Here is a 26,978-nt window from a genome sequence, read left to right as displayed (position 1 = left end):
AGAGTTTTTGTAATCGAGAGAATTCGCGAAGTTCGATTAGATATTGAGATTCTTTAAGGTGCAAATTTAGATAGCAAAAGTCGGAGTAAAAAGAAAATAATCCCCTAGGCGCGAGTCATGCAGTGTGTATTACGCGCGATGTGCGCTGCAAACAGACCTCCATTATTTTGGCATGCAACACGCTAAGCGGCAAATAATAACTTTACGAACATGTGATATTTTAATTCGATTACTGACTAACGTAATGAGATTATTTAAAGGATTAAAGTTGAATTAATCATTGCTACGAGTTTTACAGGTAATCTTTGGACTTAGTAGCTAACCGTAACGAACAGTTGTAAGTTGACATTTTTTTTCGCGCATAACCTTCAATTTTCTGTTTTGAAATGTTATACTTTGACATTGAGTAATTGTGAAAGATTAAAAGTAAACGATCAATAATGTTTGAAACTTTATCAACCAATGCATTTATAGAATAAATTTATTATCTCCATCCATTATTACGATTGTAAATCAGGTGACAATTCCAATTTTTCATGCTTACAGGTAAATCTCTGCAATGGGTAGTACAATGTTGCTTAGAAAATTCAACACCTTCTCTTGTCTTATGAAAGAGAAACCAACCAACTTGAAAGGGAAAAAACACAGCTCGCAGCAATGGATCGTGAGACAATTGAAAGATCCCTACGTAGAAAAAGCTAAGCAACACAATTATAGATGTCGGAGTGCCTTTAAACTCCTTGAAATCAACAACAAGCATCACATATTGCAACCAGGAATGAACGTAATAGATTGTGGGGCTGCTCCTGGAAGCTGGACTCAAGTTGCAGCGCGTCTAGTCAATGCAGATGGAAAAATGTTGGATGAACCAGTAGGAAGCGTCATAGGTATAGATAAACTGCCTATATATCCTATAGAAGGTGCAACTTTACTAGCAAATATGGATTTCACTAAAAAAGGAACACAAGACCTGATAAAGCAATGTTTAAATGAAAGGTTTGTTGATGTCGTCTTGTCTGATATGGCACCCAATGCAATTGGCATGAAAGAAGCAGACCATGAAAATATCATCAAACTGGCATACTCAGTTTTTAAATTTGCCCTGGAGGTATCGTCATATGAATCTACTCTAGTTATAAAAGTATGGGATGGCAATATGAGCCCTGCGCTTGAAAAAGATTTAGAAATATTTTACAAAGTAGTAAAAATTGCAAGGCCTCAGGCTACCAGAGACGAGTCGTCAGAAAAATTCATCATTGCAAAAGGTTTCAAAGGATTGAAAACTCAAGCCAAAGTATGAATTTTAAGTAGGTCAAAAATTTTGTACATATGTAATAATTATAAATATAGCTTGTTGAAGTTTTGACATTTTAATACACATAATATCATTTATACACCAATCATAATTTAAGAAGAAAGGAAAAAGAAGAAATCTACAAGCTTAAAGCATTATAAATTCTTGTGTGAACAAGCAACATGAGAAGCGATCGAAATTAATAAGATTTTTGAAATCCGAACACCTTGACACGAAGCAGCGGTGCTATAATATGACGAATAGCCGTCATTGATCATGATAAAAAGCTCGACAAATTCGCGCTTCTCTCTCTCTCTCTGTACTTAAAATACCTCGCGTGTATGATGCGAAGTAACTCGAGAACTTTACTCTGTCACCAAAAAATTTTCCGCTGTACACGTTCAAAAATAACTATTTTTCCTATGAATACAATTTGACCCAGTTAATCGGTCGATCTCTCTCTCTTTCGCGGGGTCGTCGTGCCGTAATACTACGTGATGAACCTCGCGCGGGCATAAATAGTTCGGTCGTGCGGGGTCAAGCGTACTGAGAGCTTTTAATTTTTTTTTCTATACATTTTTTGAAAATGCGATGACGAAACGCGTTACCCATCAGGTATATCACGCGACGATCGCGATGGGCGACTATGATCTTCGGTCGACGCGAATCCGAGCGGTAAAGCAGATCTCTCGCGCCAACGCGAGATGCCTGCCTTATCCGTCGCGGTAGTGTATTTTCGTCGCTCCGACTCCAAAAATCGAATCGCGGGTTATTCATCTCTGGTTCATCGAATGAAAAAAATAAAAATGTGCATCGCATCTTCGATACCGAAATGCGCAAATGAATACACCGTCATATTATTCTATCGTACGCTCGCATGATAAATCGGGAGAGCCTATATGTACGAGAGATAAAAGGACGATAATGCGATTGTCGTTAAAAGCTTTTCGTACGATGACAATCGTGCCGGGACGTATTGAATTTTGAATGAAATTTCCGCGACGCGAATCAACGAAATCGAATTGTATACGCCGAAATCTGTGTGCCATATACGTGCAGACATAGTGGAATCGACGCAGCTCGTATATAACGTATTGCATTTATATTTTATACATCGATTGATAAAAATATAAAGAGCAGAGAGTACCGAAATATCGTCGCATTGAGTGCATAATTGCATCGACGGTCCTTCCTCTCCCTTATATAGCACGTTATAACGCAACAACAACGCCCGAAGCTCAACCTCCTCCCGCTCGTTGTTACGTGTGCGCAGTACTACTATATGTGCCCCGTTACGAATGAAGATATTAGCGAATTAGCGTGTGTAGAAAGAGAGAGAGAGTGCGGGGCTGGGGGTCTTATATGTGCCGTAGTATACACTACATATAACACGGGCAAGAGAGCCAGACTATGGACTATATAGCGAAAATTTAATTCATCATTTCGGTAAAGCCATTTCCTTGACGCTCCCTCGCACTCGGTGCGTGGTACTGTTTCATACGACGGTGGCGCATAGAGCAGTCTGTTATTTTCCCTCGGGTATATAAGTACAAACACACATACACAGCGTATAAGCGCGTTACATGTACACGAAGTGATAGAGAGAGAGAGAGAGACCAAATCCTGTAGCCCTCGAGCTTGCGAGCGAGCGACAGAGAAAGAGTAAGTGTATGTACGCGGGTGCGATAAGCTTGGTTAACGCTGCTGCTGCTGCTGCTTGTCCCTCTGTCGGCTGCACGTTGCTCCTTTTTTTTTGTGCGTGTTAGCTCCTGGTGCGTCCAATTCGTTTGATATGTAAACGCACCCACGCGCGCGCGCGCGAGCCCTGACAAATTTCATTTCACGTGTTGTATACTGGTACATACATTCATGCACCCGGTGCGTATATAGTAAGTACATGAGTCTTATGTAGCACTTTGCCGACCGTACTAACTAAAACGACATGTGCGTGCTGTGTATTGTATACAGGCGTCCCCGCATGCGTCGCTGACTTTTCGAGAGTTTCACGCTTAGATACACTATAATAATATTGGCGGCTCCGAAATTTTTCCGAGCTCGTAGTTGAAACAAAAAAAAGAATGTTTAGCAGAGCCACGTCAGAGCGGATGTACGGAATTTCCATTTTGCATCGATGGGGAAATTTGCGAATAATAAAACAATCGAGTCACCCGTTCATACGTTAATAAGCGAATGATAACAAAAAAAAGTATACGCCACACATACACTTGCCGATCGATCACTAAATTACTGTCCGAGTGTGTCTTCGTGTAGTTAGAGTACATAATGCGCACCGGCGCTTACGCCCAAATGAAAACATTACGTTGATATAGAGCAGCAGCAGCAGCAGCATCATGAGGGGTACGTGCGCGGTAGGTCCATTGCTCGCACCCTCCTTACGTATTTGCTGCATCCTCTCTCTCTCATTTTCTACACATATAGTCCGAGTCCAGTACTCACCGAGGGGGGAGACTGCGATAATACCTTCCGGCAGCCGTGACACGCACGCCCACGCGCGCGCGGCACCGATGATTTATTCTTCCGAGGGTTATTTCCGAAAGGCAAACGCAACCTGCCCATATGTAGGTATAATGTAGACGCTATAGTATATAGCTTCTCTCTCTCTCTCTCTCACTCTCCCCCTTGCACACAAACACGCATGTTTTAATGCGATGGCCTGTGCGTCAGGTGTTCTCCCTTGCACGCGCGCGTAATCACGCGTGATTCGCTCCGTCTCTATCTCTCTCGAGCCTAAACCGTACAATAAATATAAACTTTGTACTTAAACACAAAGTCGGGTTGTCCTCTGTATGTATTTGTATGCGCGTATGTGTGTACCCAAAGCTGCTGTTGATGCTGCCGCTGCAAATTTATTTAATATGGATGTGCGTAAATATGAAAGCTCTCTGTGCTTGCGCTGCGCCGCGTTTCAAAAGCTCCCGCTATACTTCTCCTCCCCTCCGGGTGCGTGTTTGTATACGCGTGGGTATACGAGCTTATAATCGTATCGTCGTTGGATCCACGTGCTCTCTTCGCATCGTATATATATAATATCTCTAGCGCATCAGAGCTCTAGCATATTTATAAACATATCTAAGCAAACACACACGAGAATATACACGCTTTATATTTTGCTTTTGCGACTAGAGGCAAAATAGCGAGTAGCGAGAGAGAGAGAGAGAGAGAGGAAGGAAAAAAATTTATCGGCGAACGTGAAAGGCTTACTTTACTTTGCGCCTTCGACCTCGTCGTCGTCGTCGTCGGTACGGAGAGCTTCCATTACTTTTTGCCCCCACGATCCTGTACGCAGCGCGATATCATCGTAAATTCGTCTGAATAATCCAATGCGCCTCGCCGCGCGAGCTAGCTAGTATAAGAACACGTGCGGGCTAGCTTTCGATTTATGTCGAGATGCGTCTTGTATTAGACGACGCGGTTTCGACGTCTCAACTTTATTGGATTTTTGAGCGAATTTCTTCTTTAAAAAAAAAAAAAAATATGTATACTTGATGTGTTTACATTCGGTATCCTGGCTGTTTTCTTGTTTCTTTCTTTTTTAATGGTATAAAACTTATTTAAATCCAATTCTCTTCGGTACAGCATTCCGAGCTTTGCAAAGCACGAAGAAAAAAAAACTATTGGTTTTCGGAGAAACTCGACTTTTGTATACGAGCCCGTGTGGCCAAGTAAACTTGACAAACCCACACACGCTCACGTATATCGAAGTCACGTGAATAGAAGAAAGTAGCTCTCGACAATGCCCGCCGCTATTGTACACTGCATACACGGAAGAAAAGCGACTTTGGCGGGCTACTTTTATACATCTATTGCATAGTTTGACGCAACCTTATAACGCAGCGCACCGACACATTTTCTATATACAATATAAAAGGGACTGCACGTCTGGGGTGGCAAATGGCATCGCGCATAATCCAACGCATGTGCACGACTATTAAATATTGTATACGTATCACCCTTTGTTAATGGCCATATACGCGGATGCTCTACCAGGCTCTCCTTTTTCGGGAATCGACGCGCGGGGGTGTCCCGAAGCTTGCCCCAAACGATGCAACGCACCCGCACGCACACGCACACGCGTAATATATAACGCGATTATATCTACGCGCACTTTGTGTGTTTTTCCTTTCTATCTCTCTTTTTTCATTTCAATTTATCAAAACCTACATTTTTTCCCCCCAAGACTCACAAACGAAAGCGACGCGGAATTTTTTTTTAGTTTAGTTTGTTTGTTATTTTACGTTTGTATCTCTGGAACCGCTGCACCAAAGGGAAAACCCGATAGTAATGTTGCGTATACATCTCATATTTTTTTGCGCTTTACCGAATTTGCGTCTATCAGGGGTATCTCTGCTGTCTATATATACAACGGCTGCTCTACGTACTCGCTCTCGTTTCGATTAGAGAAAGACCATTTGCAATTCCGAGTACACGAGACTCTAATTTGCTTTTGTACTCGATGGAAATACGGATTTTTTTTCTCTGTTCTCTCTCTGTTCTCTCTCTATCTCTCTTTCTTCTGCTGCTGCTGCTGCTGCTGCTGCTGCTCCAAAGTGTATACACAAAGGAAGTATATCATTCTTTGATTCGAAGAAATTTACTTTAGCAGTTTACTTTTGCAGCACAAACTACCTTTCTTTACGTGTATAGATATATTTATATACATTACACCGGAAGAATCGCTGCTGCTGCTGCTGCTTTCCTTCTTCGACGGTGAAATTATCCGCGGAGAAGCAGCGGCAATCTCAATTCGATACGATATTGACCGCAACGTCTTACTTCTAATTTATAGTAGATATACGTGTCTCGTCGAGCGATGACAGTCGATATACATGACGTTTCGTATGTTATTTGGATACATTTGAATCGTAATCCATGACGATTTCAATGATTTTCAAAATTTATTGGTCCGATTTCCATTTTTTTTTTCATCTGACGAAAAGAAAAAAGAACGAATGCAATTACTATCGGTTCCCATGATCGGTTTCCAGCTTATCTTTCCTTTGATGTGGTTTTTTACTTACTTTATGATCCGAAATCTCGGTGACGAAGTATAAATTCGATCGTTTCTTCATCATGTATAATCTTATCGACATATAAGAGCACCTTTTCTGGATTATTATGTGTTTTTAGGATGCTATATTTATCGTGACGCGCGTGACACCTGATTTTGTAATTGAAATGGAAAATGAAGAAATATTTATCATTATACACATATGTACCTGTTGGATCGTTCCACTTCTTACGTCGCATCTTATTCGGTCGAGGTGCGCGTGGGTACGCACGTACTCAACCAGACAGATATAATATCCACATTGGATTGGGCAGCAATTTATTTTTCACGTTTCACGTGCATGATTTACTCTTTACCCATACACGAATCTTTAGCATATCGTAATTAGCATATATACTTTCATTTTAGCTAAGCAAAGGAAAAAAGAACTTAATTATAAATCCCAAATCGATATATAACATTCGTCGTTTCCTTTTTCCGGCTCACACGCGAACGATCGACTCACGGAGTCGATCCGTGAGCGATGATGATTTTTTTCTTCTTCTTCAACTCTGCGCGTTTTCCAATTTTGTGTTTTCGTACGAAAAAAAAGTAGAATGACTCTCGACGCGTACGGATAATGTAACGAGCACACGTAAAAATTAGCGTATTCTCGCGGCTACATCGCAGACTGGCTGCTGCTATATGTGCTGTACCGCGCGCATGCACATGTATGTCGATATAATCGATCGATAACGTAATCGCGATCGAACTGTACATTTTCTCTCACTGACATCCTTCCTTATTTCGCTCCTCTCTCATGCCTGTGGCCTCTTACTCACGTCCTTTTTAAGAAACCTTCTTTTTTTTTCTTTCCTCTCTTCATCTTGCGCCTACTTGATTTTTTTCCCTCCCTCTCTCTCTCTCTCTTATTCGTCTTCTTTCCTTTCTCTCTTTCCGTATAGCTTCGACTCTGGAGATTCGCGAGCGCGGCACGGCGTCGAGGCGACCTTCTCACGGTAAATGTGCAAAACGTCGGAGAGGAACCGCAAACACATCAGCAGCACGGCGCAGGCAGCAGCAATGAGATAGTTTCCGATGCACATCGGAGCGCATATAAACGTGCAGTATATATATATACATGCAGCAGCAGCAGCAGCAGCAGCAGCAGCAGCACCGAGTGAAGCAAGAGAGTATACGGCAGAAAAAGGGAAGGGAGTCATCGTGTGTGTCTGTGTGTATGTGCTATGCGGCGCGCGGCGCTTAGCAGCAGCAGAGCCTGGCAGGCAGCAGGCAGGCAGCTCGAAGAGAGTAAAGCGGCAACAGAGAGTCAGTCGCCAGTCGAGCTTCGTTAAAGCGAGAACGCGAGTGAAATTTCACCGTGTGTACGTACACTTTGATACACACGCGGTATAATAACGATCGCGAGAAAGGAGTACACCGATCGTAATAAAAAAAATATATATATCGAATGAAAAGCCAATTAATTCTTTTCTATGCGAAAGCGCGTTTGATCAATTTTCAACGATTTATATAAAATAATTATAAACGAGCCTGTCTCTCTGTCTCTCGGAGTTCGGAGACGTCATTGAACGGAGAGTGAACCGATGCAGCAGCAGCAGCAGCAACAGCTCGGCACATGAAGAGATGGCTATGAAAAAGAAGGCGAAAAAATCATCAAACAGGCTTCTGCTCCGAGTGGATTCCGCGATTTCTATATAAAATTAAAAGAAGGAAATTAAACTGCAAGAAAGGAACGAGTGAAAGAGCAAAATATATCTATATCATAAGCGGACGCGAAGAGAGGTGTTGGTGCGTCGTGCGCGGAGAGTTTTTTATTCTATATGGGTCAAAATAATACTTTTTTACAAAACCGTGCGCACGTATGTCACCGATCTTGACGCGCTTTTGGTATGTTATAGTACATGGTAAAAAGGTCCCAAAAAAAAATTTTTAGACCCCCTCCCCCCTCCTACCCCCCACTTCCGGTATAAACGTCCATTTTCGATCTATATTTTTTCTGAGGACATGAAGCAAGTAAAAAATCTGAAAAAATTCATAAAAATACTTTTCCACAATCCAAACAACCTTGAATTTTTTCAGATTTTTTGAGTGCTTCAGGCCTTCAGAAAAAATTATTGAAAATTTCAAAAATCGAGATACGGCGGTATGAGCCGATGTAGTACTCGGAAATTTTTTCAGTTATTTTTCGCATTAAAAAACATAACCTCAATTTTTTTCAGATTTTTTCAGATTACCTAACGCACCTTTTGAAGCCAAAAACCGATTTTTTTGACGAAAATAATTTTTTTAGGACAGTACGGAGCCTCGAAAAATCTGAAAAAAATTTTTTCTTGTTTTTTTCATCAAAATACGTAATCTCAAATTTTTTCAGATTTTTTAATTGAAGGCGATAGCTTCTAGGGCCGAAAAATGCTATTTTTAACAAAAAATGGTTCCTAGAACCCGATGGTTCCGGTGAAAAAATTTGAAAATATTTTTTTTGAATTCCTTGTCAAATTTTAATAAATTTTGACCGTTTCAAAAGTTCGATTGAAGCTTCCTAGCTCATTTTAGAGCATCAAACGAGTTTTATCATTCCTTAATGTCTTCAGAAACGTCTTCAGATATTTTGCACTAATCTTTGTCCTGCTCTAAAATGAGCTAGGAAGCTTCAATCGAACTTTTGAAACGGTCAAAATTTATTAAAATTTGACAAGGAATTCAAAAAAAATATTTTCAAATTTTTTCACCGGAACCATCGGGTTCTAGGAACCATTTTTTGTTAAAAATAGCATTTTTCGGCCCTAGAAGCTATCGCCTTCAATTAAAAAATCTGAAAAAATTTGAGATTACGTATTTTGATGAAAAAAACAAGAAAAAATTTTTTTCAGATTTTTCGAGGCTCCGTACTGTCCTAAAAAAATTATTTTCGTCAAAAAAATCGGTTTTTGGCTTCAAAAGGTGCGTTAGGTAATCTGAAAAAATCTGAAAAAAATTGAGGTTATGTTTTTTAATGCGAAAAATAACTGAAAAAATTTCCGAGTACTACATCGGCTCATACCGCCGTATCTCGATTTTTGAAATTTTCAATGATTTTATCTGAAGGCCTGAAGCACTCAAAAAATCTGAAAAAATTCAAGGTTGTTTGGATTGTGGAAAAGTATTTTTATGAATTTTTTCAGATTTTTTACTTGCTTCATGTCCTCAGAAAAAATATAGATCGAAAATGGACGTTTATACCGGAAGTGGGGGGTAGGAGGGGGGAGGGGGTCTAAAAATTTTTTTTTGGGACCTTTTTACCATGTACTATAACATACCAAAAGCGCGTCAAGATCGGTGACATACGTGCGCACGGTTTTGTAAAAAAGTATTATTTTGACCCATATATAATATTCGCAACACGCGCGTACGTCGAAACGAGTTTACATCTGCTGTGCGAGTATTCGCATACGTGTATAAATATATACCGTACCAGCGAAGCCGGTGTTTTAAACAAAAAAAAAACTACGAAAAAATAAACAAATAAACAAACAGATCGACACAGACAAACGCGTCGTCCCTTTGACAATTTTGACGCTGTGCGACGCGGGGGTGGTGTTTTTGTGCGCGCAGAGATACAAGTGCCGTGTGTGGTGTTTCGTGCGCGCGGCTCGCCCCTCTCAATATCGTCTCTCAACCTAGTGCCGATTTTAAAATTACCCGCTCGCTCGCTCGCTCGTGCGCGCTTCGTGTGCTTCTTCTTCTCTGGCGAGACAGAAGCAGCAGCAGCAGCAGCAGCAGTGGCGCGTATCAGTCGTCGGTCGTGTACGGAGCGCCCATACAAACAAGAAATTTTTGACAAATTTTCCATCGTCGTGTGACAGGTGTGTGTGTATTAGTGTACTGATTCATATACGTATATGATGATGATATAAAGTGCCGTGCGTGTGTTTATCATAACAACGGGTGACTACGACGACGACGACTACGACTACGACGACAGCCCAGTAGCAACGCTAGTTTGACATCGGCGTTGATTACGGTGTGGCGGCTGGCCCCGAAGCTCGTTGAATGCGTGACCCGCCAGCGACATATACATTGCGTTAACGGCGTGTTGTTACGGACACACACCGACACACTGAAAACGGTGAGATCGAGTTTTGTTTACTGCACACACGAGTGAAGGATAAGGACAAGAAAAAACAAGAAAGAAACGAACGGAAGGATAAAGGAGTGAGAACTGCAGCCACAGAGAACACGAGGGGTGAGTAGTAGTTGTTAATTCTTTTTTTTTGTATTTTTTATATGTATATTGTAGTTGTTTGGTGTTTTGAGAATCTAGTCCTTATATTATTTCGTATATTATGATACAATATATAGAAATGCGAAATTACGCGCGAACAGCTGTACATCATAGGTACAGACTTTATTGTTCTGCTCCTTTCTTTGCTTTCATCAAGCTTGGGTGTTCTCTCGTAAACCGCAAAGTAGGAAGCACACGCAGACAACAACGACAATAAAAAAAAAAGGAGTCGAATTGTCAAACCGATCACAATCGCATCCATCATCGTTGTTGCGATTCAGTCGTCGCGATCGAGACATTTAACGAGCGTCGCGCATCAAGTTGATCATGAAAAAAAAAACTCGTCTAGAAAACGAATTTGCCTATACGTATAGTGCAACGACGACGACGACGACGACGACGCAGTCAAGGAGGTTGTGAATTTTGCAAGCGCGCGCGCCTATACTGCGGAAGTCGAATGAATTTTTGCCGATTAAATCATCGTGTTTACCCACGCCGCAGCGGCAGCGCAGCAAAAGCTGAATATTTTTCTTCGAAATCGGTCGCACAGGCCTTTTTTTTTTATTATTTCTTTTCTTGCCTCATTGATTCGCGTTCGATTAAAACGCAACGCAGCGGCGGAGACCGTGCATTATACGCGTATAATATGTATAGTGGGCAGGCTATATATTATATATGGGCTAATTAAAGAGCTATTAGTCTCGGTCGCTCGACGCGCAGCAAAGTATATATCCGTCGTCTCTTTCTTTCTCAAGCTGCCACACATACGCAAAGTCTCCGAGTTGGTAGGATATCTATAAAGCGACAATTTGCGGAAGCTGCTTTGGCAGATCATCTTTCATCCGTTGCATATAATACACATATACGTATACATACATGGCACTATATGTACTGCACGCATAGCGCGCATGCATGCATGCGCAACAGTATAGTCGCATACGTTATTAGCTTTTCTAATTGACAAGCGCGCGGATATATAATGCATACATACATGTCGTGCTGCTACTTTTTGCCTACGCGACACTCTTGTGTGCGCGCGGCAGTGTGGCATTATTCGATTGTTCTTCCAATAAATATCAGCTGTTGCGGTTTGTTGACAAAACACGAGAGGGAGAGTGAGCTGCAATTAAGTTCACTCTCTCTCTCTCTCTCAATAGACGTATTGTTTTCCCTTAGATGAATTCTCGAGTCGATGCACGAAAAAAAAAGTACGCACATCTATTATACATAGCGCGATTTAATTGTGTGCGTGCGTAAATTATGTGTCCGTACACACAACCACGCGATGTGTAAGCGAGCATAATAAATAATTACGGAGCACGAAATTTTGACATTTGTTTTGATAATTTTCCCCAGCCCGCGTTATCTATCCCATGCGATTATACACCGCGACCATACGATACACACACGTCTTAACTATTATAACGTACACGCGCACGAGCGTTGATCGTCACAGAAGCATATCCTCGAAAACTTCTCTCTTTTAATCGCTCTCCATGCGTATCTCTCTCTCTCTCTTATTCTCTGATCGAGCTCTGATTTTTTGCCTCTCAGTGCCGAGTGAGCAAACTACTGGTCATTGGCATCGTTGCCGCCGCCGCGCACGATCACACACGCACTTTTTTTTTCTTCGTCTAAATCCGCGAAATAAATAATCCCCTCCGACGCGCTACACTGACGCGGCTTTGTGCCGCGGAATCGATGACTCGCGGTATTATATGCGTTATATATATAATACACATCTAAGCGCGGTCTCTCTCTCTGTCTCTCGCGTTCACTCGCTATTATACTTACTTGCTACTTATATACTTGCCACACATTCGCGCTTAACGACAAAGAAATCACTCGCTGCTGCACCGAGAGCGAGGAAAAAAAATGGGCAATTCGAGCGCGCGTGACAAATGCAGCAGCAGCAGCAGCTCGGCTCAGCTCAGCTCGCGGTGATTCTAGTGAAATACTCACTTGTACACTCCGCGTGCCGTTTCCATGTATAATATCACACAATCGTACAACGCGCCGCGCGCGTAGTGAAAAATTTTCCTAGATTACGGATAATTTCGCGTGTGCGTTTCGAGGCTGCAGCTTTTCTTTTTTTCTCTTTTTTTTTTTTTGAAAAGCTGAAAAATATAATTCGCAAATCGAGAACTCTTTCTATATAATACAGCAGCTGCTGTGTGTGTATGTGTGGGACCCGGAAGAGCTTTATAATCACGCTTAATATACGCGCTGAGCTTTGATTAACGCGCTGATTCTCTTCTTCTTTTTTTTCGCGATTGTTACGCGGCGGGGCCTGCACTTGGCGCTTCTGCGTACATGCATACACTCACAGACACACACACACACACACACGAGCATTGCGCGCCTTATTTACTCGCGCACATTCATCTAAGGATGTGGGTTGTGCTCTTGTTTCTAATCTTAGAATTTCCAACACGTGCTCGTTTACGCGCTCGTATAAGATACGCGATTTTCTTTCTCTCCGTCTTTCTCTTCCTCTTTCTCTCCTGGCTTTCGGCCCGTGGAACCCTTTGATCTCTCGTCTCGTTTATACGCAGACAATTCCGCAGCGAGCTTTATATACATAAAATACATATAGATAGATATATATGTGTATTATTATGCACGAAGAGAGCCCTCGTTTGTTTGTACATCCGTAATTAATTTTTGGTAATTATTAATGCGCGACGTGCTAATGCGCGTATACCACGGCGATACATAAAACACGCGTCGCGCGCACCCGCCACATGCCACGCGTAATTTATAATTAATTTTCGCAACAAGTAGTAGTAGTAGTAGCAGCGAGCGAGAGTGTTAAAGGCCATTTCTTTGATTTTTTGTCGAACGTCTGGCCAAGCGGTAATCTAGCATCGCGTTGCATTTATCAATCTCAATATGGATGCATTTTTAATTGATCGATAACTCTATTAGCTCGCGTGCGTATATACCACTACTGCTGTTGCTGCTCGTAAAAGCAGTACGAAAAAAAGGCAGCCAGACGAATAACGCTTGCTCATGCAAATGATTGATATAACCGCAACGTAATTTTTTTTTTTTTTTTCGTATAAACAGCAGACGCGTAATAATTCTTCGATTCATTTCCTGCCTCTTTTTCGAGCGTATTATATACCCTTTTCAATTTTTGTTTTTTCGGCAAACGAACCTGTGTCGCAGAAAAAACACAGCGCGTACTTCGATGTTTGTATCGTGCGATACCCGTATATACAAAAAAAATGAGATGAAAATAAATAAAAATTCAACCAAACGAGTGTATACATAATCGCGTTATATTTGCTCGGATAATTGTGAGAGCTAGAGTAGAGAAAAATCGTCAGTTGTTTGACTTATACCGATAACGCGTAAGAGACGTCGTATATATCCGATAGCGCACCACAATCTCGCGCGTAACGCAAGACTTAGAAAAAGTATACACGAGAAATTTGACGCATGCCACGATTTCAGCGCGAGCGTCAATCATCTTCTTCTTTCATCTTTTTTTACTCTTTCTCTCATTTTTCCATGACATTTTTTCGATAACATTGTGAACGCGAATATTTTATTTTATTTCGTGACGTAAATAAATATTACATTGTGTCGTATTGTGATCCGAGTGACAGATCAATTATACATTAGTTTGAGCTACAAAATGAAGCATACTAGAAACGTCGTGCAAGAATTACTTAAATAAAATATTTCTTGCTCTGCCAGTTCTTATCGATCTTCGTCCGTTTTGAAATACTATTTCGAATAGTTGATAATGTCGATGAAAAATGCAAGTAGAGCTGCAACGAGTACGAACATAGTCTATATAGTACGTACGCATTACATATAATACACACATAGTTAGGTTGACCCACGGAAATCTACATGATGCAGCGGAATGTACCCGCGACGACGTGACGAGTGTTTTGATGTTTAGCTTTTAATTTTCCCCTACTTATACATACGTACCATACGTGGATGTGTAAAACGCGAAAACAGCTACCGTAAACACGCGGCTCTCCTGCGGAGTATAGCTGCGCCCGGGATGACCGATCATCATCATCATCGTTACGGTTACTTTTGGAAATTAAATCAAAGTGGATTATTTTCTGTCTTTCTTTCATTCTTCTCCGGGCATAATCGGTGAAAGTGTAAGTGTGCCTTTATAATTGCGCGTCGTCGCGACACAATTTCGAATTTCAAATTGAAAACGTCTCGAGCGTTCGTCGTATACACACAGACACACGAGTAAATAATACAAACTACTCATCGTCGTCGCCAACGCCATATAAACATTCGAGTTTAATAATACGACTTCGCCGCATTTCATTGTTAATACACGCGAAAAGTGCAGCGGCAGTATATACCCGCGAAGTGTGTTTGCGCTCGCACGTCGGAACGCGCGCATAAATGAAGTATAACGGTGCAGGTGTTGAATGTGTGCGTGTTATATGCGCCAGTGGCGCAACACCTTTGAAAAATGTTCCCTTTCACAGATTTATAATATGTATAACATTATTATTATGGTGGCGCGCGATTGTCGTCGTCGTCGTCGTAGTAATGATGATTGCTGAAAACTTATTTTGCCGTTGCTGCTGCTGCTGCGTTGCGCGCGTGGATATAGCATTTTAATGCGATTGAAAAAGTTGATTTATACTTCTCATTTTATCAGTCCTCGAGCCCCGCTACATGACGACGACGACGACGCGACGTGCCTCGGGTACATCACGCGCAATTATCAAATTGCTGCACTCTCTTGGTGCAGCGCAACCGACTTCATTTCTTCTCTATAATAATATATTCGTGATACGTGTGCCCATCGCACAATAACTTATTATACACGTTTTTTTTATAAAACATGTATATTCCTGTGTTTTGCGAGGATCGTAAATTTGACCAAAGTCGACTATTTCGTCACATCGCGCATTACAGTCGAAATCTCTTCTCTCTCTCGCGTGTGTATATACGCAGGATTGCAACCAGCCGCAATAAAACCATCGTATCACAGTACAACTGACGTATAGTGTACTCTCTGGCACGTCTCTATATATAAACAATAATCCCTGCCGCGTCCAAAGCCTCGCGGATAAGACGTAATTATTGGATATGTACTTATGCGATGAGTTGCGTATGGGGTATGTGCCTATTCGTGCACACAACCGCAACGAGATAACACCTCGTTAATAGTTCGTGTGTGTGTGTGTGTGTGTGTGTAGACGAGAATCGTCTAGTAGTTACATACACAGGTATATGGTATAGTGCATTCGGAGCTAGAGGGAGAGAAGGAAAACCTCTCGACAGCCCCAGCATAGTTGACGCGCGGGCTCACGTTTACCTGTATTATATATATTTACCTGCACGTGCGGCTACGTTTAAATGCGAGCTGTATATACATATACAGTCCCATAAAGGTACCACTATATATACATGCGTGTGTGTGCTGTAACAAGTTGAGCGACGACGACGACGACGACGATGACGATGACCGCAGGCTTTGAGCTTTGTACTACGCGCGCGTATATACACGTAATAGGGCTTGCTGCTGCTGCTGCTGCTGTAGCCGCCCTCCTTCTCTCTTAAGTCGACGCGCTCGTATACTAATAAGCTTTCGACGCCTATGTATATAACAGCAGAAGCAGCAGCAGCAAAGCGCAAACGTTTATAATTCTCGAAGATATTTTCTAAAGCTGTGGACGAGAGCTTGGAGGTAAGATAAAAAAGAAAAATGATTCGCCGTATCATCGCTTCCACATATTGTGTTCTTTGGGATTCGTGTCCGCACGCACGACTGCTGCTGTACGCTGCGTGTATATATTTAGCGGGATCGAGTGCCATAATGCGCGCAAACGACTGATATCGCGCCGAGTGCATATACGGCGGCGGCGACAGCACTGTGCACGATGAAGTCGTTACACGCGCGTACATACATATCTCATATACCTGGGTACAGAACCTCGAAGGCGCCACAAAACTGGACGTTATATCGCGCGGACGAAGAGACTTTTTAACGAGCGCACGCGTATACATATATACGCGGTGCATGCGCGAGCATTTATATATCGCGTAAATGTGCATATGGCTATATTTTCGAGCGCGTATAAGTATATTGCTATATAATACGGTGCGGAAGATCCCGCGGCACGGCGAATTTTCTTTCTCCGAGCGTCGATCTATCGCGGATCGCTCGTTGTTTTTTTTTCTTTTTGCACTCTTTTCCTCGTATAGGCGCGCGCGCACGTGCGTCTATTTTTAATAATCAACATTCGAAGAGCGCGCCCGGTAACGTGTAATCAACGAGTGGAATGAACTTTTCTTTTATTACGTTACGTAGGCATCAGGATAAATCTAGTTGATTAGAGAGAGAGAGAACGAGAGAAGGAGATCGGGCCGCTGAGATACATCTCTTTATCTCTCGATTTTCCTCGGGCGTGCAGGTGTTTATTATTTTACTCGTTTGAGCGTAGCGTATTATACGTGTACATAAAATGAAAGCACAATTCTTACGATCTCTTGTAATGCTTGATTATTTGAACTCTCAAAATGTGTGCTGTGTCTTGGATTGTGAGTGAGTAAAATCGAACCTGCTCTACTTCGGTGTGTAAGCGCCAGTAGCAAGTGCGTGTCAACCAGCAATATGCGTGGCTCTACAAATTTATAGGTATGCATTATACCTATCAACATGATAATATAATTCTGAAATTTCTGTTACTATATAACTAATCATACAATTACTTTGTAACAAACGCAGAATACAACTCTGATATTTCAGTTACTATATAACGTACTACTTATACAATTACTTTGACTTTGACACTTGCAGATTTACGGATAACGATACTCGCCATCTAGTGGTAGAAACTGTATTTATTAAATATGATTTTCACATAATTTTGTGCAATCAAATCAAAAAATACATCATTATTGAAACATTAAATTTTAATCAAAATGTTTAAATATGAGTAAAAATGTAATTCTTTTTTTTCACTATTGTCACACTCAAGTAAAGTCTAATAAAATTTGCAACTTAAATTTCTAAATGAAGATTTCATGTAAATATACTCGAGATAAAAATCTCTATACAATTACGGGATTCCACGCGAGAACAGCATCCATCATAGAATTAGATATTGGCCACTAAACAATAGTGGACGTGCTAACGCACTATATTATGAGCTATATACCGCACCGCGTGTATCACACACATTATAAGACTTCGGAGTTCGTGAAAATTGTACAGAAAAAACAGACGACCATGCCCTCTACCTATATATTATATCTACATAAAATGGACGCAATAAGTGCCCGCGCGAGACGGCTACCTGTATCTACACAGACGCCGGACACTTGATCAGCGAAAGGAAAAGAGAGCGCAGCAGTAGATCTCGGTGCACTGGCACCGACTTCGACGTTCGACTCTTACATACTTATGTATACTTTGCACTGTGTGTAGCACGTAGCTCGTAGCACGTATTACACGCAGCGCTGCATCGCTGGCGGAAAACCTGTGCGCGAGTGTGTGTCGATACACACGCTGCGTTCGCCACGGGCAGAGGAAGAGAGGAAACCAAAAAAAAAAAAATTAAAAAAAAAAAAAAAANAAAAAAAAAAAAAAAAAAAAAAAAAAAAAAAAAAACAAGCTAAACTAGCCGTGCACGCGGAGCGACTTTTGCGCGAGATCTCTCGCGCAGCACTACTAGTAGTAGTCGTAGTTGTTGCTCTAGAGTATAAATGCCACGAGACTCGCGATCGCCTGTATTTTATACATTATACACGATGTGTGATTTGCGCGCACATTTATATATAAGTTTTCTATATATAAAATAACGATAATCGTCGTAAGTAGCTTTTCTCGCTCGTACGTATACATGAATGCGTTTAGAGATAGTATACAGATCGGGGTACAGACATACCGATACCTATATACTCGTACTATGTGTGTGTAATATACCTGCGCGCGAGCCGATCATCGAGTCGGGTGCGCGCGCGATCGCTTATCCATTAGCCTGGAATCCGATTGAAGAGAAAAAGAGCAGCAGCAGCTCCGAGAGCGAGATTTGATTTTTCCCTTGCGCGACGACCACTTATACATACGTGGCTATGCATGCGTATATATTACTATACATTTTCTCGGTGTTCGACGAAAAATATAAGGCGCGAGTATATTATAAAACTTACACATATAAATACGAGTGCAGTTTATAAATAGGCACGCGCGCGCGAGAGATCGTTTTCTGCGCCCCAGAGAGTGCACAAATGCAGCAGCAGCGCCGGCTGTTTGTGCAGCGAGTCTCGAGCCGACCAACAGGCAGTTTGTGTGTGCTGTATGTGTGTGACACGAATCGTTCGGCCACATAATCCACGCGCGCTCGCGCGACAACTTCATGGCCCCGATTCCCTGCATCTTTCTCTCGTATACACGGCAGCTAGTAGAGCTACTTACTTACCTTTTGCAGCGGCAGCAGACGCATGCGCTCCCGAGTCTGCGACGGGCCTCTTAGTGTGTGTGTGTGTGTATGAGCAACTGCAGCGGTGCAACGATATTTTATATTGGCCGGTTTGCGGAAACGACCTGCATCGGCTCTCTCTCTCACTCGGTCGGTCGGCAGCGAGACACGTTTATAATATACAGTAGCTCGGAGCGCGCGTATTTTCAGAGAGATATTATACGCGAAAAGAAAAAGTCGTTTTTCGCGCGCCGAACGACGACAATGCACACGACGACGACGAGACAATCGTGTGCGTGCGCCGTAGTAGTGCGAGCTGTAAATTAAAACTCGCGCTCGAGCCTCGCTACGGAACCGTAACGATTCGGTGTATAGTTAGCGAATATAGCCGCGGATCGGACTTTTGTGCGTGCGTGTGTGTGCAGTGCACTCGCGACACGCGATGACCTTGACACCTTTATACGAGAGGCGGCCCGCCGCGCGAGACGCGTTATATTATATATATTTTTGCGCGCACGCGAACCAACGACTGCGGCATGTAAATAATATACGCGTGTACAACCACGGCGCTATAAATGTATTAAGTGCAGTGCATGATATTATACACACACACACAAACTAGCTCGGGTTTCGTGCCTTGGCTGACACGGTCGCGAAGGCACGTTTTTTCCCCGATCTTCAAGAGAGAAGAGAGTCTCGCGAGTCGCTTGCAGATTTTTCGGCCGCAACGATGACGGGAGGACGATGGCGAGCGATAACGCGCGGCGACGATATCGTCACGAAGTTAGTCGACTCGCACGGCGTGAGACCGGATGTGAATTTACGATCATCCGCGTGCGCGCAAGGATCGTTATGTTCGTGCATCAGCATATACACGATCGGTATATAGCTCGCATTTTTGGTGAGATTTCGTGACGATATATATCTGCGTATACAGCACGTATAACTCGACAATGCGGATGAGATAAAATAACCCGATGATGATGTATAAAGCTACTCTCGATATCCGAGTGTAACAAAAGTGCACCCCGTCGAACGAACAATGAGACTGTTTGAGCGATCGAAATCGGTAATTGGTTTTTCCCCGTGACCTACACTGCACTGCACAGAGAATATCTCTCGCGGCTATGCTGCGCCGAGTACGATACGATAATGCATGTATAACGAAAATTTCGTGCACGGCGAATCGGTACAGTAATGGGGCGCGTGCGTGTGTGCCCCGCGCCGAACAATGTTGGGGCAATGAAGGCATTATGATAAACGGCGAATTTCTCAACGTTAATATGTACAAAGCTCGTGTGCGTGTATGGGCAGTTTAGCCAGTGCATGCGTATATAATGTAACATTATAAAGTCTCTTACTTGGCTCGGGCGAGCGAGCCGATTGCAAAAGACCCCGCGCTCGTGTAAAGTGCACAGCTGCACACACGCACAGACACACAGACACTATCTATCTCTCTCTTTCTTTTTCAGTTGGCGAGAATTATACCCGGCAGCTGAGCTGCTGCTGCTGTTGCTGCTCTAAAAGGTGCATAATATGCTCGGGTCGTTGTGGCTAATATACTCGCGGTATACTTGCGCGCGTCGAGCGACAGAATGAGAAAAAAAAAAGAAGAGTACGTATGCATATAAGAACTCGAGAGATTCGAAGATACGATCATTTGGTAAATATAATATATTAAACGGTGCGAGCATATTGCAAAATTTGATACGCATAGTCCGAGTGCCTTACAAGTATACTCGCGACTCCGATATTACGAGTGTATTACGATATTGTAACGAGCGATATGTACTAAACGTGTATCGACGGTCGAGGCAAGTTTACGCGCCAGCGCTTCATAACGAGTGTCCCACTCTGCCACTCGACCTTTTTTTTTTTTTTTTTTCCCCCCTCGAANCGCCTTTTTTTTTTTTTTTTTTTCCACCCTCGAAAAATCAAGCTATATCGTGGACATAATGCGGATCGACGCGCGTCGTGATATTTCTCAGGCACGATCGTCGCGAGGCTGAGCATGCGGCAAATTAATCGCGCGTTGAAAAGTACATTATATACATCGTCTTTGTCCGCACGGATATACATATATCTTACGCATATACGCATATAGAGCAGACAAAAAGACGCATGTATACGGGAGGAATCGAAGCTCTCCTCGGATAGCTCGCGTCGCAGTAGTGTCGTACGTACCGTAATTGCATCCGTCGCGCGTATATATATAATACGCATGTATCGAAGCTCTGACTACGATGGCCTCGCGCCTGGCAAAGGAGTCCGTTTTTCAATTAAGTGCCGGATCTCGCCGAGCCCGCGGCGCCCACCACCACGAGAAAGAGCGCGATCCTTTCGCGCGCAGAGTCTCTTTCTCGCCTCTCGACGCGCGCTCGAGAGTTTATATGTACATTTATACAAAATAAAAATTGTCTCTCTCGTTTTCAATCTCTCCCTCTCTCTGGTCGTTTAATGCATACGCGTGCTCGAGGAAAAATTATCACTTTTCATCGATTGGATATACTGAAATTTCAACAGTTACTTTGACTATACCACTTGCAGATTTGAATACAATCGAACTCGCCATCTAGTGGTGAAAGCCGTATCAAGTCATAACTGAATTTTCATGAATTTTTGTGTAATCAATGCAAAGACTAAATCATTATCTGAACATTAATTTGCGATCAAAATGTTTCGATAAGAGCCAAGGATCGAATCTTTTTTGTTCGCTCGAATCCGCGAGCTTCGACGCTTAAGTAGCTAATAACGATCCAATATACGAGCTGCAATTCACTCGTATTCCGAATTCGCCTCGATGAATCAAGCCACGTCATCGTCTTATATTTACAGTATTACGTCTCGATCTATACCGCCTATATATGCATAAAAGCCGTGCCAGGCTTTCTATATACTACAACGGAATACCGACCCGACCTTCAAATTTTCCAACTGCAGCAGCAGCAGCCTCCACCGCTCCGCTCGAGAGAGAGAAACAACTGCCGCTCTGCACATTTAAGCGATCGAAATTCACACGCAAACTCGTTGCTGAGCAGCGCGTTTATCGATTTTTTATTTTCTACGCGAAAAATTTCACCTTGTTTATTGCCTCCGCGTACAAATCACTCTCTCTCTCTCTCTCTCTCTCTCTCTCGCCGAGCCTTACAGTGTGCATTACGCACGTATTCGGGGTTCACGGACGATCTGCCTGTCTGCGTGTGTATACGTTTATACGCGCGCGCGGCAGTGCATTAACTCGGATATAATACGCTTGCACAGCGGATTTTTGCTCTTCTATCTCGCGCAGCTGGACGCGTCGTCGTCGTCGACTCATCGCTCGACACGCGACTTATCGGACGAAGTATAAGTTGTTTTTTTTCTCTCTTTCTCGAGACACACGCATTGTTGGCCGTATATTAATGTACAATAATACACGCGAAAAATTGTCGTTCATAGCGCGTGTCAACTCAATATAAACAACATCAAAGGCGATGAGGCCAAGCGAGTTCTTTGACTTGTACGCGCTTTGATATGTACGCGCTTTGATATGGACGCGTTTATGACATGTACTACTGGATTATAATAATAAAGTTTTGCATTTATTATTTTTTTCGTGTGAGTATACAGAAACGTTGAAAGTCGGTGAATAAGTCACGAGAGAAGATGAACGATGCGAGTTCGCGAAATTTCTCAGCTTTCGCGCTGTATACTCGTATAACAATAATGACTTAATGAACAAAAACTTACCACTTAAATTTTTTTTCATACAAGAATTAATTGGTTTGCTTTGAGCGATTTTTCTATTAGAATTGAGATGATTGAGTTTTAATTAATGACCTAAATCTCACATTTCAACTTCTTCAAAAAATGTAGGCGAATTCTCAATCACTTCAAACATTTACCCCTAGAGGGCGAGTACCTGTATCAGAAAATCCGCAAGTGGTAAAGTAAAAATATTTTATAATAAAAGCATTAAAATTTGTATTCTCTACTCTATAGTTATTAGGTACTATACTATACTCGTTATGCATTTAACGTCGATGAATAAATTGTGCCACCTGGCACTTCCTGCAATTGGAAAAATATAATTGTTTTTTTTCCAATAAATAAAGATACACGATTTTTATTTCGTACCTGGATATATGCGTAAATTTTCGCGCTGTATCTTAACGATATCGCACAGGTCGTCTATCTCCGTATCGGTAATAGTGGCCGTAAAGAAGCTTTTTGGTGTTCTTTTTAAATTGCATTTGTTGTTCAATAAATCGAACACCTCGACGTATGACTTTCTAAATGAGAGACCCCAAGTAACAATGCAATGACATTCGTCACAAATAATTCTTTTCAAATAATCACGCTCATTGAGCTGTTTTAAAAAGTATTGATAATGCAAGACGAACTTGCTGGAGCCCGATGTTGAATTTCGCCATTTTTAATATTTAAAATGGAAAAAAAGGATAAATGAAGATTATGTTATAAACTGTAAACATCAAAATTAAGCCGTCAATAGGATAATATTCCACTTTCTCAACTTACTACAACACTCGTATTTGCGCGCCGCTAAACAATTGCAAGCTACTGAACGACCAATCACAGCGCTTACAAACTGCCCACGCTAAAAACCTCACCACTCTTATAGGATAAGATGTGATAAAACTTATATCCGAATGTATTCAGAAGTTCAATAATTATCCAACAAATGTATTTCAATTAATATTGTTATAATTTTAAGGTGGTTCTTTCAGTACCGGTTTTTCTGCAATGAGCGTTACGTAAACTCATGCATGGTGCTGTACGCAATGCGCAGTGTGTCGTGCGCAGCACCGGAGCAGAAGGAGAAGCAGCTTTGTTTATCTGCACAGCTCACAGCAGAATCCCGTTTGTCGAATCAGTGTTTATTTTGTATAGTAAGCATAGTATTAATAAAAAAACGCGAAATATAATCGAAAAGATGAAAGAGAAGTATTCAGACAGAAAAAAAAGGGCAAGAATAAGGGACATTTCATAAAAAAGTCTAGTCTTATGTTGCGCTTCAAGACGTCATTGTGTTGAAAAAACTAGTTGACGTCTTGGAAATCACTGATGCAGTGATTTTAGAAAATCGTAAAAGTATTACTAGTATGCATAAAAAAATACTAGAGAATCAATTATTTTTACAAAATAAACAATCGTTACTTTTTTTAAAGAAAAAAGTTAATTCTCGTTTTATATGTAAAATGGCCAAAGAAGGTATTAACCTAGAAACTTTAAAAAAAGCATACCAAAAAGATAATGATAAGGGTATAAAAATTTTATTGTCTATGAGTATAAATAATAAAGCACGTGTGACATCTTCACCAAAATGTATTGATCAAGTTACTGAAATAATAAAACATATGGTATAAAAATTTCAATTTCCGTATTTTAATTCATTACATCTCACTAACTAAATGAATGAGCTGATAATCCATAAATAGTGATCAATTATAATTGCCCACGATATATTTATTTACAATTAATTACATTTATTGGAAAATAAACAGCGCGTGATGAACAGTCTTGATTTGAAAATATCAAACATTTTGAATAGTGCGCCGCTCGAAGTGCGTAATGCGTACGCAGCAGACGACGACGGCCGCTGACTATTTCATCGCAAAATCCGTGTTTTTTTCACTTTGACGTAAAAAATCTCGATTTTTTGAAGCGTAAGCCCTATTTCACGATACACAGGCTGAAAGATGAGGGTTTTTTCTATAAAACCTATACACTCCGATATCCTAACAAATTAATTTTTGATTGGAAATACCATATGAATGGTGGCCGTTCTATGCTTCCCATGTTAAAATAGCATACTTTGAGATAAAATATCTCGAGATTTTGCTGCGTAAGCCCCATAAATAATTATACCATTGAATTCAGCGTGATTTAATCTATAAAATGGGGTAGGTCTCATGTCTCAACAAATATTGAAAGAACCACCTTAAAATAATTAAAAAATTGAAAATAATTATCAGAAAAGTGTTTCAATGGTAATTTTTGCATTATAGTACAGCCATAAAATTTTGGAAAAAAAAACGTTACACTTTTAATTAGTATTGACTCAGTTGTGACGGCAAAAGCCATAGCCCAAAAATGTCGAACATTTCTAATAAGATATCAATGGGTGCTTCAAAATGAATCCGCACTAACACGCGCTAGCACGGCGGTATCGTCTCCTTTCGTTTTCTTGTTTTTACCAAAGTTCGATGAAATTTATCGCGACACATATTTTTTCCATCGCTGGATAAAAATGGATAAATCGATAAGAGCGATAAATCTTTGTGCTTTTTCCTCGTCGACGTGTCTCTCTATCTTTCTTTCTCTCTCTTTCCCTGTCTCTCTGCGGCTCGAATCCTCAAATCTAAATTGCAATTTCCAACCACCCTCGCATAACGTATATATCGTGGTATAATACGTGTACGTCGAATTTCTGAGTCACGTCTTAATAGAACGCGTGTGTGCGATATTGCGCTTCGATGAAATGAACTATGCTGTTCCGAGACGACGACGACGACGATTTGAGCAACATTTTAAACCATGCGAGTCTGTTATTGAAAAACAAAGAATCCATTGAAAACGATGTGAAATATAGATTACTCTCCTTCTCTCTCGCTCGCGAACGTTGAATGTAACAAGAATTTTGTAGAGAACGTCGTTGTCGTCTGCGAGCTGATTCACGCATCGGCGGCACGACAGAGATGACGGGGCTGCCTGCATCACGTGCGCGCTTGTATACAAGAAAATTTTGCTTTTGGCCATTTGCGAGTAACTAATTCGAAGTCAAATAGCGATTCACAGGATTTCTAATTATGTAGTTTCCACTGTACACGATTGAATAGCATTCATAATTAATATGATAATTAATTGATTCGAGCAAATAAAGGTACATCAATTAAATGATAGATTCAATATTTAACTGTCAATTTGAATTCGGTTTTTGGCAATCAAGCATAACCAATTATTCGTATCTTTGAAACTTACTCCTAGGTGGCGCAGCAAAAACTCGCGAGTGTCAAAAAAGCTGTAACTTACTATATAATAAAATGATGGTTCTATCATCAGTCATTCTATTATCTGCATGGGAGAATGACACAAGAAATATTGTTACATTCGCAGTAAAAATTACTGTTCTAAATAGTAATGGTGTGACACCTATCTATTATCAGAAATTTTGATAATATAAAAACAAATTTTCTTAAAGGTATCAAATATTCTAATAGAAATCGGTACAATAATTGCTATAGTGTATAGTGAAAATTTCACTGTAGTAAATTTTATTTTATAGTTACATATTTTATGTTAAGAAACATAATACTGAATAATATAATCTTAGCAAATGTTGCTGTACAAGCATCAAATATTCTAATAGAAATCGGTACAATAATTGCTATAGTGTATAGTAAAAATTTCACTGTAGTAAATTTTATTTTATAGTTACATATTTTATGTTAAGAAACATAATACTGAATAATATAATCTTAGCAAATGTTGCTGTACAAGCACGAAAAAGTACACCTTGTATAGCAAAATTTACTATGCATACAGTAACTTTTCTTGTGTGAGCTGACACAAGGTGGCGTTCACGACCATAGCCTTAAAAGTACCAAGTCGTTTTTGACTAAAGTAAATGACTGCTTGCTACGATGAGAAAATGTTGTGCCTATCTCATTTTCAAGTATCTTTATTATCTTGACAATTTACTTGTAGCTCATGAGTTTTTAAGTTTTAATTTAATTGTTAAATGTTCAATATTTTTCACCTCCGTATATCACTGGAATGAACTTCTAATATCATGGCTAGATGTCGCTTTGCATACCCGCAAGTGGCTAAAATTTGAACCAGCTTGCTATATATAGAAGATGAATACGCAACGATCAAGCTTACTAACATGTTATATTATATGAGCGTGCGATTAGATGTAATAATAGGTTATTTAGATTAGGTAGGATTAAGATACAGCGAGTGTGC

The 26,978-nt window shown here is 41.0% G+C and overlaps 2 protein-coding genes across 4 annotated transcripts in view; both read left to right on the top strand.

The window, feature by feature from the left end:
• The first annotated feature begins 126 nt into the window (after positions 1-126).
• On the top strand, positions 127-8,142 carry LOC106653696 (rRNA methyltransferase 2, mitochondrial). 2 transcript variants are annotated; one of them, XM_014373228.2, is made up of 3 exons: positions 127-337; positions 547-1,294; positions 7,878-8,142. In XM_014373228.2, exons 2-3 carry the CDS (start codon positions 560-562, stop codon positions 8,022-8,024), a joined length of 882 nt encoding a protein of 293 aa, XP_014228714.2. In that variant the 5' UTR covers positions 127-337; positions 547-559; the 3' UTR covers positions 8,025-8,142. The 2 variants fall into 2 exon arrangements, with proteins under 2 accessions (XP_014228714.2, XP_023315984.1); XM_023460216.1 differs by having other exon boundaries at positions 128-298.
• Positions 8,143-9,691: 1,549 nt separating this feature from the next.
• LOC106653769 (flocculation protein FLO11-like) overlaps positions 9,692-26,978 on the top strand; it is a 76,094-nt gene continuing 58,807 nt past the window's right edge. The window contains exon 1 of one of the 2 annotated variants that reach the window (XM_014373332.2): positions 9,692-10,548. The gene's annotated coding sequence lies outside the window, so the exon portion shown is untranslated. The remainder of the gene's footprint in view (positions 10,549-26,978) is intronic. The other variant, XM_014373336.2, reaches the window with a different exon arrangement.

Source organism: Trichogramma pretiosum, unplaced genomic scaffold, assembly GCF_000599845.2.
Source record: "Trichogramma pretiosum strain Unisexual culture from Peru unplaced genomic scaffold, Tpre_2.0 scaffold156, whole genome shotgun sequence".
In the NCBI taxonomy this organism is placed as follows: Eukaryota; Metazoa; Arthropoda; class Insecta; order Hymenoptera; family Trichogrammatidae; genus Trichogramma; species Trichogramma pretiosum.
This window is presented reverse-complemented; position numbering and strand designations above follow the sequence as displayed.